Source organism: Lolium perenne, chromosome 2, assembly GCF_019359855.2.
Source record: "Lolium perenne isolate Kyuss_39 chromosome 2, Kyuss_2.0, whole genome shotgun sequence".
Lineage (NCBI taxonomy): Eukaryota > Viridiplantae > Streptophyta > Magnoliopsida > Poales > Poaceae > Lolium > Lolium perenne.
The window spans coordinates 241,514,450-241,529,855 of NC_067245.2; the positions used below are offsets into that span (position 1 = coordinate 241,514,450).

Sequence of the window (15,406 nt, forward strand, 5' to 3'; positions counted from 1 at the left end):
AAAATTTCTACCCGAGTGTGTGGCAAGAAGCTTGAACACACATATGGCCGATATATAATTATCGCCCTTAGCATATATGGCCGATACAGCATTATCGTCCTAAGAATCAATGGCCGATGGAGTGCTGACATCGTCCTTAGACAAAATATAGTGCAAGTTATTTTTCGGCATACAAGTTTTGCCGAAAAACAGGGGGGCATGTGTTGACAGCCGTTTTTGCCTTAAAAAGTGAAAATTTCAAGATGACCTCAAATGGAAAAAATGATAGAAACGAAAGTTGTACGTCTCGTCAAAACAAGCAACTTTGTTTTTTGTGTCATCTTGATCTGAGATAGTATGTGACCTGTGGAACGAACGCAATATATCAGACACGAAAGACTCCGATGTCTGGTCCGAAGCGTAAGGAAAATCATTCAAATACAAATCTGCGAACTGGACAAACAGTTTTACGTTCGGACGATTTTTAGAGGTCAAGATCAACTCGGATGAAGAAGTGGTCAACATGAAAGTTCTTCGTTTTTTCGAGGCGAACAACTTTTCTGTTTACATAATTTTGATCCAAGGTCGTTTACTGCTTCAAAAAGGACCCGCAAGATACATATATGTTTTTGACCGAACTGTTTTGGAAAGTTCGGACCAAACTGTTCGAGTTGGACCCAAACTAGGGTTTTGGACGTGAATCCAAGCCTAATTTACTTGCACGGAAAGTCCAGCCGCCCTTTATATACATGAAGGGTGACAGCCGATTGAACAACAACACACAATCGCAAAACCAATCTACAAACCTTTACTTTTTCTCTCTCGTTCTTGTTTTCTGCTCTTCGTTCGTCGGTGTTCTTCGTGTTGGAGAGCTTCGATCTACGAGGTCCTAGGGGCGGGTGAACCGACCTAGGGCAGCCCATCACTGCCGTGCGCCCAGACGGGGTCTCTCCCGGGCGTGTGGGGTTTCGGGTTCTCAAAAGAGCCCACCGGATTGTCCTGCGTATCGCGCTTCCGGCGAGCCTCCTCCGGCGACATGTCTTGCGTATCGCGCTCGACGCCAGAGGTACACGGTGACGTGTTCGTGTGCGAACAGTATCAGAGTAAAATGCTTTGACCCTAGAATTAAAATCTTTAAAGGAGACCTATAGATTTGGTAGTGTCTATAGGAAGTTGTCTTAGCTAAACCAACTATTCTTTTGACTTGAAATGGATATTCACTTGATAAGAATCCTGACACACATGAGTCAATCTTTCTTATCTATCTTTCCTGAGTATAGTTGATTAGTTATCTTGCTTCATTCCAAATTATTAGAACACCAATGGAGTTTAAGATAATGGGTGGTAGTAGACAACAATTGGTATACAATACATGGTAGTCAAAGAAAGGATACAACCATAAGGAAGTTATCCTATTGGAAGAAGTATACCAATGCAAGTTATGGTTAAGTAAGAGTCATTAGAATGGCTGGCCACGCTCCCGCCCCGCCCTGCTCGTGCCACCTCCTCCGCCGCCCCGAGCCTCCATCTAAACTCCCCCACCTCCCTGTATCTAGTGATCGTCCTCTACCCGAAACCCCAAGTACCAATGCCGACGAGCCCCCGCACCCGAACCCTAAGACCCCCCACACTCGAAGCCCTCAGTCCGTTCCTCGCCTCTGGTGACGTCGCGGCTAGCCGCGTTTTCGTCCCCATCTCCGACGAGGTCCGCAATATTGTTCAGATTTTTAAAAAGTTCAAAATTTGAAAAAGTTTAGATTTGAAAATATTCAAAACTTAAAAACGTTCAAATTTGAAAAATTTATTAAAAAGTGTTCAAATTTTAAAAATGTTTAGATTTTAAAATGTTCAAATATGTTCAAATTTTGAAAATGTTTAAATTTTGAAAATTTATTAGATCCGACGCACGCACCCACCTGCAGCTGGGTCCCACGTAGCATCGGCCAGGTTTGTAATATGTTGCCCATTTTTCCTCTCCTCCGCTTCCAATCCAAATCCCTAAGAGCATCTCCAGTTGCGTCCCCCAAAGCTATTTGGGGCGCGCCGGACAAGAAAACGCTTCCAGCTGCGTCCCCCAAACCCGTTTTTTGTCCGACGTGCCCCGATACGGTGTCCGGCGCCCCGAGGCCGTCCCCGTCCCACAGGGGACGCACCGGGCACGCCGGACACAACGCGAGGCGGGCTCCCACATGTCGGTGAGTATTTGCATAAACCGTTGATTCGCGCCTTTTTTTTCTCGTCGCTCCTTCCTTCCCGCACCTCCCACCCCTCCGCCGCCGCTAGATTTGCCGGCCGTTTGGGCGTCTGATCTCTTCTGAGAGTCGGGACCGTCGCCGCGGTTAGCGCTCCCACCGGTCGTTCCGCTGCTTCACCATCGCGTCCCAGAACGCGACGTCAAATCCGCCTCACCTCCGCGCACACAACGTGCTCGACGACTTGCCAGGCAGGCGCGATTGGCCGCTGTTCATTGCGTTGTTTTATTGTTTGTTGTATTTTAATTTTGAAAACTATCTCCGCAAATATATTTATTCCTATGTTATATTTGATAAATGATTGTGTGTTAAAAAAGTTAAAAAAATATTTTTTAATATTTGGGGCGGCGTTTGGGGGACGCGGCTGGGGAGGGAGGGAGCTTTGGGGCTCGCTAGCGGAGATTCTCTAAATATCCCCTCCCTTCCTCCCTCCCTCCCTCCCATCGGCGCGATGACATCTCACAGTAAAAGTCTCGGCGGGGGAAAGGCAGCCGGTGGGTTCGGGTTCTCCGTCGCCGGCGACCGCAAGCGCAAGCGTTTGGCGGAGTACCCCTGCGTTTCGCGCCTTCGGCAGCGACGCCTCCTCCTCTTCCTCATTAGCCACGATTTCGTCCAAACCCACAAAGCGTACGTGCCCTCCGCTTGATTCCTCCATTGATTTGATTTCCTTCTTCTAATGCCTGCATAGTTGCGGCTGACTTGCCTGATTCGGACATGCATGCATGCAGATTCGTGGGTGAGACGGCCGTACTCATGAACGTGATGCATCTGCAACATCTGGTGTCCCACGGCCAGTGGAGCGACGCCGTCGAGTACCTCTCTCGCTTCCTGCCGTCCGACCGTCCGCTCGGCGTCCACGGCCGCGCGCTCCTTCATTTCCTCCGCGTGCACAAGGCCATCGATGACATCGTCGCCGGGGCAAGGGAGTCCCTCTCCGTGGTCGCGGCCGTCACTATGTGCTCGGACCGCTTCGTGACAAGCAACCCAGCCCTCACCAAGCTCCGCGCCATCTTCTCCTCCCTAATCGAGTCCAAGACACCCAGGTATCATCATCCCAATCAACTCATCGATATTGTTTCTGTCATTGAGCCTCAAACTTCTTACATATACTGTGTTGTTGGCCGGTATAAAAGCAGGGATTCCGTCGACCTGGTCAGTGTGAGGCGCGAGGCGTCCTTGGTTATACATGAATTGGTTTATCGGACTCCAGAGCTTAAAGACTATATGCGCCCGTGCCACGGGTCAACGAATCCTCAGAACGTACTTCCCCTCGGATTTGGACATGCTAGGCATGCTATTAGCTAATCCCTCCGGACCTATTGGCTTGATTCCTTAGTAGCTAGCGAGTGACTGACTGTCAGTCTGATATACGCTGCATTTTCATCTTCTTCTTCTTCTAGTTTCCGTCCGAGGCGCCACGCCAAGAAACAGGGCGGCCAGGTCCCGGCGTCTGTGGTTGCAGGGATTTATCTTCAGAAGAAGAAGATGTATGTACATCATACACTTTTCTTGGCACAACCTGAAATGCTCTGCAGTTCTGTTTTTTTTCTCTCTTCCTGGGACTTGATGGTACTCACACTAATCAAGTAGATATATGTTCCTTGCTTTGTTTCTGCAGGCTGCCTTCTTCGCCTTCAAGTGATCACTCTCATGGGTTTACTCGTGGTACCATATCATCGTCACAAACATCTCATGACTTGACTGCCCTTTTCTGCCCAGTAACTATTATGTATTGTACTCTGCTTGTGAACTAACATGACTATTTTTTCCCTCCCTTGTATCTCGATGCCAGAAGCCTTAGTTAGAGCCAAGGAATGGTTGGTGGACCTCGTTGGTATACAACTACTCTCCTATCCTGCTCTAGCTCTATTTGTTAATTTTACTTTTCAGTACTTCATTCATATATATGTCAGCAATTGTATGTGCTCAACTTCTTGTAGATTAGGATCTTCATAATGGCAATTGATTAACTTACATGATCTTCAGATAAAAGTGTGGAAGCCGGTAAGCCTCGTCTAAGGGATCCAGTTCGATCAGCATGTACCCAAGGTAAGTTTCATCCACTAAACCTTCAGCCTTGGTCCCATTTCAAAAGATCTCTATTGGCAGTAAATTGTTTTTGAAATACTTGTGGGCTAATCATGCATAATTATTTTTCAAGCCACACTTTTAGCACTGTTGCTTATTTCCCTACAAAATTAGAATGAACTAACTCAAATCAATATTGATACTTCCATCATGCGTTGCATTATGTTAAAGAACTTTTTTTTTTTGGCTTTTACCATCTTGTTTTTCTTATTGCTTCTTTTAATACATTATCACACTGCATTCTACTGTGCCCACTATTGTTTGGCGACTCTGCCTTTTGTTTGCCCTTCTTTACAGAAAGTTGTCCCATCTATATCTGAACATGTCTCGTAGTTACTTGGCAGTTTACATACATGCTTGATGTGCAGATTAATTCACAACTGCATAGATGTACAGTACACCAGCCTCATCATGTTTGATGTTGTTCTTTGCACATTTCTTCCTACTTGCTGGCATTTCTCACTTCTGAACTCATTGCAGGCGCTCCTGGCCCGCAGACTACTTCTTGTACCGTCCCAAGGCTGGGTGGAAAATCTCGCACTAGACTATTGACTGATCTTGGTAAATTAGTTGTACACCTTCAATTGTCTCTGAACCAGTGTTGACTGTTGACCCTTATCCACTCACATAATCCATGATGTCATTCTAGTTAGAGATCACCATATGTCCAAGTCAAGTGCTTATATTTGATATTTACTCTCCCTGTCCTGTAATCCTGTATATATTGTTGTCAATAATATATACTCTTTCTTTGAATCGACGCAATCTCTTTTTTTTGCAATGGCAGTTCTATTAAGAGAGGCAAAGGAATGGTTACTGTATCTTACTGGTAAACTAGACTCGAACCATGCAGTCTTTCATTTATGTAGTTTCCAGTTCATTCATGCATGCACCATGATGCCGAACTTGTTGACTAATAATTGGTGGCATTTCACTTTAGCAAGTAATGAGCTTATGTATACGCAGAGGATCGTCTGGAAGCCTGGCCGGATGCGAGTCAGCAGTATAAACTTCAGTATTCGAGTAAATCAGGTAAATTCACACTCCATCTACTGGCTGTCTTGTTTCAAATACTTCAGTTTATTCACTTATTATTGTTGACCCGTTTCTATCTCGGATATTTATTGGGTGCTGAAATTATTTGAATTCATGCCATCCATATCTGGATAATGTTTTCTCGTGTCAACCATTCACCCATACTCTATTCGAAAGTTATCTCACTTTTCACACTGGATTTTGAGAGACCAGATCAGCACGGAAGCTGGTTGCTCCATGTTTCTACCTGTTTTGTGTGCATGAAAACTCATCACTGAACTCAGGCCTTGGATGTTCCTCTTTGCACTTCATCAGTGTGTGGCTATCTAATCGGCTGGCGTTTCTAATGGACGAACTTATCGTCGCAGGTGCTTTTGCTTCTCGACTCTCGAAGACTGTACCTAGCGCCTTCACAAGATCTTCTGAAAGTTCATCGATCTTATCATATACAGAAGTCCTGTCAGAAGCAGGTAAATTAGTTGAAGCTCGTGCTGTGAAATTAAGTGTAAACTATTGAGAAACTCAGACAAAAAAAAGGTGCAGAAACTAAATGTGTGAACCAGCTTCCTTTGAAATTTTGAGTTAACCTACTTTAAACTGGTAACCATAATGTGCTGTTCGTGTGCAGGCGTTGGTAATCTTTCCATCCGATAAGGGAGGCTGTTACTGTCCGGGAGTCTACAGCTGCTTCTTGGATCAGTACATGCAGACCAAAAATATTATCTGTAGCATGCAGGAGCCTATCTTGTAGTAGAGCTTATTTAGGTAGGGTTGCTGTTGCTGTTGAACCAGTAAGAAGAGAAAACATGTACTCCAAGGAAATAGGTATCAGAGGTACTTCAGCCACAATGAAAATATGCATGTGAACACAAATCCAACAGCGCAGAGTAGCAAATCTGTTGGGCGGACTATGCCGGTGGTGACGGCTGCTGAAGCTTCGGGGAACTCTGCCCCGCAACCTGTGGAGACAGTGGCAGTGGAACATACTACATCCGCATCACGTAGCCAGAGAAAGAAGGAGAATCCATTGTGTTTTAGGTGTAAGGATACAAATGCCCCAGAATATCCATTGTGTTTCAGAGGGGCGAGCATCAAATATCCAACCGCGAAAATTATGGGGGGTAGAAATGATGAGGATCAAATATCCAACCATGTCTCCGTTAAACACTGGTTATGAAGAGACTGTGGAGGTACAGAACATATCTAATCAGACTACTGAGGATCGCAATCTCGGCGTTGATGTGGTTCAGACCCAGTCCTAGAAACTGCTACCGCGACGGGTTTTTCTGCCGTATCCTGTGCCACGGCAGGGAATGTAATAACACTTGCAAACTTAGAATCCAAATCCCAGATACACCGCCTGGAAATATATCAAACATAGAAAAATTAAGAAGGAATAAGCACTATCTCGTTCTAGTATGCAAGGGAATTATGTCAGCTTGCGAGGGTCTCGACCTTCCTTGCAGCAAACAAACAGTCACATGATATAGTATACGACATCCATCCGAAATTCCCGCAGCACACATCACATGATCGCTGTTGTGATCGCCTCTCACATCCACTGCAACCGGTTGAGTCAAAGCTCTAGCCGCATAAAGTTTTCTTTCTCTTCTTCTCATTGTCAACATTGCTCACGATACATCGTTCAAACTTTCAAAGCACAAACAAAATTAAAACAGACATAGAAAGGCTGCCTCCAAAGCTGTGGAGGCAGCAGACATATATCATAGGTATATGCCTTTCTTTTCCCCGCTAGAGCTAATGGTGGTACTACAGGCACATCCAGCATCTAAGCAGATGCATCAACCTTTTGAACTTTACTAGCCCTTTCGTAAGAGTCGGAGTGGCGACCCCGCCTCCCACCACCGAAGTGCCTTCCACCACCACCTCTGTTATTCTTCCAGTCCCTGAACGTCAACACCAAAACAACAGAGTTATCTCCTGAACAGATTATAGCAAAAAAGCACGGCATAACTACATAACGTGTCTTACCACTAATATTGTATTGCAACACAAGCATGAAGCATGCAATGTCTTAAAGTTCAGTATAGAAGAATGAAAGAGTGCACTGAACAAACGAATTTTGTACAGTTAAGTTTGGAGATGAAATTTTGCCAGCACTTTCAGGATAACATTATTCAAGATATAACTATTGTCCCTTCTTTTTGACAATTCAATAGCTGCCGTTCAATTTATAACCAATTTAGACATGACATGTACTTCAGATACCTAACATGACTAAAAACAGGTAGAGACAAATACGAAAACAGCACCAACAATCAAATGTAACAAATTTATAATACCTTCCTCCCCTGTTACTTCTATTGTTTTCTTTATATTTCCCTTGGCCTCCCTTTATTTCACTCCAATAATCCTTCTCAGCTTGTCCTGCATCAGAATAGGAGCTTGATCAGACTAGGAATTAATCATTATGTCCAAATCTAAGTGTCCAAGAGTCTAACAGAAAAGACTTATAATGCTATTTCAATACCCAATTTGATCAATAGTTTCACACGAAAGATCAGATACACCAATGGAAATTATTACATGCGTACAGCTAACTGTGCAAGAGTCTAACAGGAATTATATTCACATTGTCGCACATAAACTACAGAACCAAAAAGTAATATAATAAGTCATCGACTTGCACAGTGAGTTAGCTACTTTATATACAATAAAAAGCTCAATTTTTTTTATCAAAACTGAAGTCTTACCAGACACGGGTTCCAAAGTAACAAGGTGGCCCTTCATAATCAAACCGCCTTCATCCGAAAGAGCTGCCAATGCACGGGCCTTTTCAGCTGCCTTCGATTCCTCAAACCTAAGATATCCTGAATCATCCCCCTTACTGAAATCCACGTACTTCAAGATGGGGAAAAATCAAGAGAAATATTAGTCTGGTATAAATAAATTACATGTGATAGAGAATTATGTTTAATTGAAGACCATACAGAAACAAACAAAAAAAAAGCGAAGATAAATATTTACGAAGATAAGAACTTCCGAATTCATGTGTAACAGACATTTTGAGGCTCCGTTAGATTAATAAATCACCTTTGTACTGCTAAACATGGTTGGATATCACCCTTGGTATTGTCCAGTTAACAGATAGGTTATGTGCAAAATCTAGCAAAAAATGGATTGAACTTTTGAAATACATTTGCAACCCACAAAACTATTCCTCGACCAGTCACCTAAATATGAAAAAAGCATTGCATGTTTGGCAGCCAAGAATTAGATGAACTGGTTGTGTATAACCATATTGTGTGATTTATAGAACTACATGATTCCTCAACATAATAAAAAAACAAGCTAAGCTTCATGTTTTAGAGTAGTTCAACAATCTGTTCTAGACCATAGTTGGATTTGCAAATAAAACGTGTATGCTCCAGTTTTGAATTCAATGACTGAGAAAATCTGATGGTGGAGGTACATTTGAACTGAATATCATGATGCTGACATTTGAACTTTCTGGTTTCGCTGCTTTTCTCAGCAAGCTTGATGGCTAGATTTTCTTTACTATGAAATCGAAGTTGAGGTACATGTGAATCAAATATCACGATACTACGATAGTTAAGTAAATACTTCTATTTTCTTTGCTTATTATTCCAGTTACCTTCAGAGTTAAATTTGCAATTGCCTCACAGGAAAATAGGGTATCTAATAGGTCTTATACTATCCTAGTACAAGTCCGTAAACAAATATTACTAGTGACATGAGAACAATATGTCAAGAGAAAAAGTCATCAGAAATCAAATTACCCGCACTGTGCCAAATTTTGCGAAATATTCTTTGAAGTCCTCCCTTGTAATTATTTCCTTGTCATTTTCCGAAGGGCTTTTACCATCCTTGTTCAGAGATTGTGCATCTGCGGCTTTCGACTCCTCAACGTCATCTGACTTCTCTTCAGTGGCATCAGCATTCTCAGGGACCTTCTCTTCATCACCTATCACCGATTCCTTGGCAGGACTGGAAGCCTCTTCCTTCTTGGCAATGTCAGTCTCATCAACTTTGTCCCCACCATTTTGTTCCGAGTCACCATCAGCACGAATACTCTTTAGCTTGAAAGCCAGAATCAAACCTTTTGGATATCTACAACCAAATAATGATGATTCACAGAGTTAAGTCAAACTCTAGGGAAAAAAAAGGATGCTCCATACTGCTAGTAAAGAAAGTTTACCCTTCGTCACGTCCAGGCTTATTAGTGTTTGATTTTTCATAAGCTTCTTGCTTAGCCTCTCTTTCAGTATCAAACTCCTTCCTGTATTATGTAAGCATTCGATTACATATTATTAATAAATAGTTATGAAAAGAGTCAACACTGTTAAGACTATGAGTCCCTTAATTCCTGATTCTGAAAAGAGGAACTGACTTGGCAATCAATCATTGTGAATAAAGTAAGAAACAATATAAGACCTTGCAGATAAGTAAACTTCAATCATCAACTGATACAGAAAGAGCATGGAAACGGAAACATTGAGAATAAGCCCGGGTAATGAAAAATAGATTCTCTAACTGGTAAATGGTAAGCATGAAAAAGACTGAATTGGCAGTAAGCTTACTTTGGTTTAATTTCCAGATCAGCTCCTGCAAAACTAAGTTTCTTCTCCAAAACACTGTTTGCTTCCTCTTCTTCTGAGAATTCAACTAAAGCTGTGCCGCAGAAGTGTCTCTTATCCGAAACATGTTTTGGTAGCCTTACGCTGTTCACCTGTGATGACAACATAGCACCATCAGAATTCACATTACAGTATTCACGCATTTACAGTGATGTTCATTTAACTTGCGAGTTTGCCATACACATTCAACCTCACATGTATCGTGAATCTGATAGTAGAGCATTTCAATTCAAAGTAGCTGCTATGTGCTACTGAACCTTGAAGCAACAAGCACTATGTAGTCTAGCCTATCCTGTCAGGTCTGGTATTGAAGGATATACAGATAACATACCTTGCCATGCTGAGCAAAGAAAGACTGAACGTCTTCCAGCTTTACGTTGTAAGGAAGTGGTGACGCAGCGATCGACCTAGAGTCGATTTGCTCTATAATCTCATCTGGCTTCAACAACTCACTAGCTCTACCGACTCTCTTCCCTGTATAAACACAAAATGAAACATGTGGTTACCGAACCATGCCGCTGGCATACTTGTGTAAGAGCAACTGAATTAAGACATGTTCATTTTGGTCTAATTTGCACCACGCAGCAACTGTCCATTTTACGAGTTGATTTAGATAGCTTATATTCTGGATTTGATATAACATTAACGAGTTGTGATTCGAATCATCAATTTTACTACGAAGTACAAATTCACCGTGTCTCAGTCCCTACATAATACTGAAATTGGGATATTATCCTTTCGGTCAGAAATTATGCTTACTAGCCACGAAACAGGAATACTTAATGTTAGGCAGGCCAACGGGAAAACAAGTTGCTTACCGTCCTCAGAGACGCGGAGGGCCGCGGAACACCGCAGCACCTTGGCGACGGCGAGCACCGTGGTCTCAGGCACGCTGTCCTCTTTCACCGTGGCGTCTAAGCCAAGGTGCGACCTCATCTTCGCGAAGGAGCAGATGAGAGCCAGGCTGACCACTGCCGAGCCCCAACCCCACAAAAAAAAAACAGCACCAAATTAGCACTGGAACTAAATAAAGCAAATCAGCATGATCAATCGGAGACTGGGAGGAAATCGTACATCCATCCTCGCTCTCCTCGACGGTCTTCCGCAGGAACCCGTCGCGCGGGAGGTTGCTGTCGCTGAAGTAGAACTCCACCTGCGGCACGCAGAAAGAGGAGAGGGGAACAAATAAGCAACCTCGATCCCGGAAATTTCAGGGGTGGGAGGGATCGTGGGAGCAGCGTACCTGGCGGAGGACGTTTTTGGCCTTGGTTTCGTCGAGGGACACGGCGGGGGCGGGGGTGGCGGCGGCGGCGGCTGCTTCGGTCGCCATGGCTAGCGCGTCTGGGCCGGGAGCGGGGGCGGCTGCGCTAGGGTTTTACGGGGTGTGGCGGGTACTATTCGGGTTTAGGGCTGTTTAATTGCGACGAAATACTGTAGAAGAGAGAGAAGTAGACGTGGGGAAAGGGCGTGCGGGCTCGTCTGGGCATACACGGATTAGGGCCTTCTTTTGGTATGATTTGAGTTGGACCAGAAACCGTGGGTCGCAGGCCCGTTAATTTCCTTGTTTATACATGATTTGAGGGTCTATCTTTAGGAAATAAGGCCCAAAATAGGAAATTGGACCTGCGCCATCCTAGCAGTTTCAAAAAACAAAACAAAAACTAGCAATGTACAACACTCGCCAACATTGGCCGACTCATTAGACTGTTTTTTATTATTTTCTTCGTATATCTTTTCCCTTTTCAGTTTTTTCATTATTGTGTTTCGATTTCTATGGCATTCCATTAATACTTGAATAGTCTTTCTGAGATATACGGATATTTTGTCTGAAAACTTGAATATTTCTTGCAAAATGTGAACAACTTATTTTAGATGAGTGAACTTTTTCAAACACAACAAAGATATATTCTTAAATACATAAAAAAAAGTTGTTGAAAATAGGTGAAGGTTATTGAAAATTTGATGTTGGGGCCCACTTTTTTGAAGCCTGGTACTACTTTTTAAAACATGAAAATATTTTTAACTTACATGGACAATTTGTTAAATGCATGAACATAGTTTTTAAAAACATGGACATCTTTTGTTATATATGAACATATGTCACATTATGAAATGAATATTTTTTTTCAAATATGTGATTTTTTTCATGTGTGAACAATTTGTTTTGTATAACACATAAACATGTTTCCAAATTATGAAACATATATATTGATCAGTTAAATATATTTAGAGCTTAATAAAACTTGCACATTGCACGTGCTTCGCTACGGGGCCACAATAGTGGTACTACAAATCTAATTTTATAAAATATCATCGGGATTCTTGCAAATGCACATACTCCATTAAATATGCCTCGGATAGGATGACATTTCCTTACAAATATAATACGAGCTAACTGCTAAATGCTATGTTTACCATGTAAATTTGTCATGTTAGCATTAGTAGTCAACTATCCCAATATAGTAGGAGTGGCAATGCAAAGTGGCAAGAAAACGAACATTTTACAGAAGTTTAGATGGCTTACTCCAATATCATATGCATATCATAATTCCACATCACAAACAACCTTACCATACAAAATTAAAAAATTCGAACATGTCCATTCCCACTTTTCTAACTAGTGTAGGAGTGATTTGTATTTCTGTTTTTATAGTAAATCTCAGTGTAGGTAAACGATACATAAGCAATCAATTGGATCTTCAGAATCTACATCGAGTGACATCATTGAAGGATGTATGGATTTTCAATTAGAATTAAAACCTGCACCATTACCCAAACCTCCGCCATTACCCATTTAGTTGACAGAAAACCATATAATTGGGCAGCAGGCTCAAACTTTATTTTCTATACATCCCTGGTACGGTACAACTAGAGGAACCTAATAGACTACGCTAAAGTTTCGCATTCTTTGTCAGCCCTAATTAGTAGTTATAAGGTAAGAGGATTTGTCCAAAGATTTCCATACACGTTGTCGCTGCAGGCGAGTCCGCCCCTACTGCTCACTACAAGTGACACATACGGACCGTACAAAAGTCGACAATATGGTGGGTTGGCTGCAAATAATATAAGTTCGTGATGCTTTCATAAGAATAGCATGGTTAGTTAGTAAGAGATTTTTATGAAGATAGGAAAAAATAGGGCGAGGACAGCTATAGACATCCTTCTCTACTAATATAGAAAACATAATTTTTAGAAGATCCAACAAATCTCAAACGCTCAAACCATGTCTATCCAACAGCCAAGATTCCTTCAACCTTATCCCATGTAATATATCATGTATAGCCTGACCCTAGTTATCACCACTAATTGCTCACCCCCACACCTTGTTCCTCTTGGAGTACTGTACCTCCAACCATAACAACCATGTAGGGTTCCTGACAAGGTATTAACTAGTCAATGCCTACAGATTGTAGACTAGGATTTAGTTGGAAGTAGAGGACAAGTAGATCTCGAAGGTTTCAGTCGAAAAGTACTCGACGATTAAGAAACTAGGGTTATGTTGACAATGGATTCGATGCTCTCTTTGTCCCTCGACTCCCCCTTATATAGGAGGCGGAGCCGAGGACTTCGTGTTACACAAGATTACATATTCCGGGAGACTCTCTGAGTTCAACCCGTAAAGTTACACATCTCTATATTTCCTAATACAACTCTATATTTCCTAAACACTAGTTGGGCTTCCGAACTTCATATTCTTCGGGTCGTGGGCCTTCGGTAAACCCCGGGTACCTTCTCTGGCAGGCCCATTGGGAATGCCTATGTCAGTAGCCCCCCGAGATTTTGCTTGAATCGAAGAATCAGGGAAAATCTCCAACTTTATGATCATCAAATAACTTTTCGAACCATCATATATCTTTAGATATATAATTATATATTGTACAGGGATAATGGTAATTGGGGCTAGTTCATCTGACGGATCAGGTACTAGTTAATTGCTCTAGTGGCAATCCGCAAAAACCTACTTCAAGATCACGTCCCTGGACATGATCTCGGGATACTGGTGTTAACTCGACATGCGCCGCTTAAGGTCTTACCATTTGTCGAGTCCCAGTCATGTTTTATCGGGTACCTAACGCGTCCGTTAGGATTTTTCTTCGTATCTGTTGATACGGAAAAAAGTAGCAAACCGACGTCAGAGACGGTGCCACGCCGCTCAGAACGGATCTGGGGTCTTACCTTCGCAAAGTTTTGCGGCATTCAGAGATTATTCGCGGCTTTTAGCGCTCTGAGAATATATTGTCGACTGCTTTTTCGGCTGTTGGAATAGCACATTTTCTTGAGTCAACGGATGACTTATCTTGTCTTCCCGACGGGAGTATATAGAGAGTTATTTGTATAACTCGAGATATGCCAACCAATATATTTTATAAGTTCATCGGGCACGCGAACGTGTGCCCGATGGGAGTAGCCCCCGAGGCTACAGCCAAGTGCTTGAGCTTGGTTGTAGGCTCACCGTTTTAATATTTTTCTTGTGACTATATTGAAAACCTCTCGAGATCTTCCATATTTATCGGGTGCGCGACCAGCGCTCCCGATGGGAGTTGCCCCCGAGGCTATGGATAAATGCTTGCATTTGATCATAGGCTCTTGCCATTTCTATTTTTCCATATCCGAGATCTTCTTTTTTACGAGTAGCCCCCGAGCATTTGATCAAAAACTTGTATTTGATCAAAGGCTCTCGAGATTATCAATAGTCTTTTTACTGTCGCCAATTTCTTTAACCTCTCAACCGAGATTTTCAGTTGGTAAGGTGACATCAGTACTAACGATAGCCACGACCACCGTATCGGGAAGACGCGAACACTGTCCTCTCTCTGACCTGCGGGCCCAAAACCCGCAGTAATTTGACACGTCGTGCAAGTGGGGGACACACGTCCTTCGCTTTTTCTGGCACGCGCACTATAGCGTCTGTCCCGTTCCTTCATAGTTAAAATACGTATTTACCCCTTAGCCACGTGTAAAGAATCCATCTCTCAATTATTCCATCCAACAGTGCGTCGATTCGCAAATTCCCTATAAAAAGTCTTCTTCTTCCTCCGTTCATCCTTTCGCTACGCCGCATCTCTGCTCGCTTCTCCAAAAATCTCCTACGGCACCCAACTGTTCCTGAGCACAGCCAAACTCTCCCTCACGCCTTCGCCATTGTTGATGCCACCTCGCGCAAGACTCACCAGGCACAACACTCCCGAGTCCAAGATGGCGGCGCAAGATCTGGGGACGGGGAAGTGGGAAAGATCCAAGATTTCCAATCAGGACATCAACCTGATGAAGAAACTTGGGCTGATGAAGAAGAAAGACGCTCTTCGCTTCCCCAGCGAAGAAAGCTACCCGACTCCTCCTATCCAATATCAGGTTAGTTTCGTTGACCATCACATCCGCGGCCTCTCTGCCCCCATCCATGATTTTCTCCGCGGTTTGTGCTTTGTCTATGGG

General features: G+C 43.0%; 2 protein-coding genes across 2 annotated transcripts; one reads left to right on the plus strand and one right to left on the minus strand.

The window, feature by feature from the left end:
• The first annotated feature begins 2,640 nt into the window (after nucleotides 1-2,640).
• Nucleotides 2,641-6,498, plus strand: LOC127335409 (uncharacterized). Its single transcript, XM_051362069.1, has 12 exons — nucleotides 2,641-2,858; nucleotides 2,960-3,274; nucleotides 3,368-3,520; nucleotides 3,632-3,718; nucleotides 3,850-3,896; nucleotides 4,024-4,065; nucleotides 4,218-4,280; nucleotides 4,800-4,880; nucleotides 5,107-5,148; nucleotides 5,286-5,351; nucleotides 5,723-5,824; nucleotides 5,983-6,498. The coding sequence occupies exons 1-12, from the start codon at nucleotides 2,683-2,685 to the stop codon at nucleotides 6,006-6,008; spliced, it is 1,200 nt and encodes a 399-aa protein (XP_051218029.1). The 5' UTR covers nucleotides 2,641-2,682; the 3' UTR covers nucleotides 6,009-6,498.
• A 441-nt stretch (nucleotides 6,499-6,939) lies between these two features.
• On the minus strand, nucleotides 6,940-11,370 carry LOC127335407 (la protein 1). The gene is made up of 10 exons (XM_051362068.2): nucleotides 11,217-11,370; nucleotides 11,048-11,126; nucleotides 10,792-10,944; nucleotides 10,305-10,447; nucleotides 9,917-10,065; nucleotides 9,535-9,615; nucleotides 9,116-9,446; nucleotides 8,069-8,216; nucleotides 7,658-7,742; nucleotides 6,940-7,261 (listed from the first exon to the last, which is right to left on the minus strand). Exons 1-10 carry the CDS (start codon nucleotides 11,301-11,303, stop codon nucleotides 7,144-7,146), a joined length of 1,374 nt encoding a protein of 457 aa, XP_051218028.1. The 5' UTR covers nucleotides 11,304-11,370; the 3' UTR covers nucleotides 6,940-7,143.
• Between the last annotated feature and the right edge of the window lie 4,036 nt (nucleotides 11,371-15,406).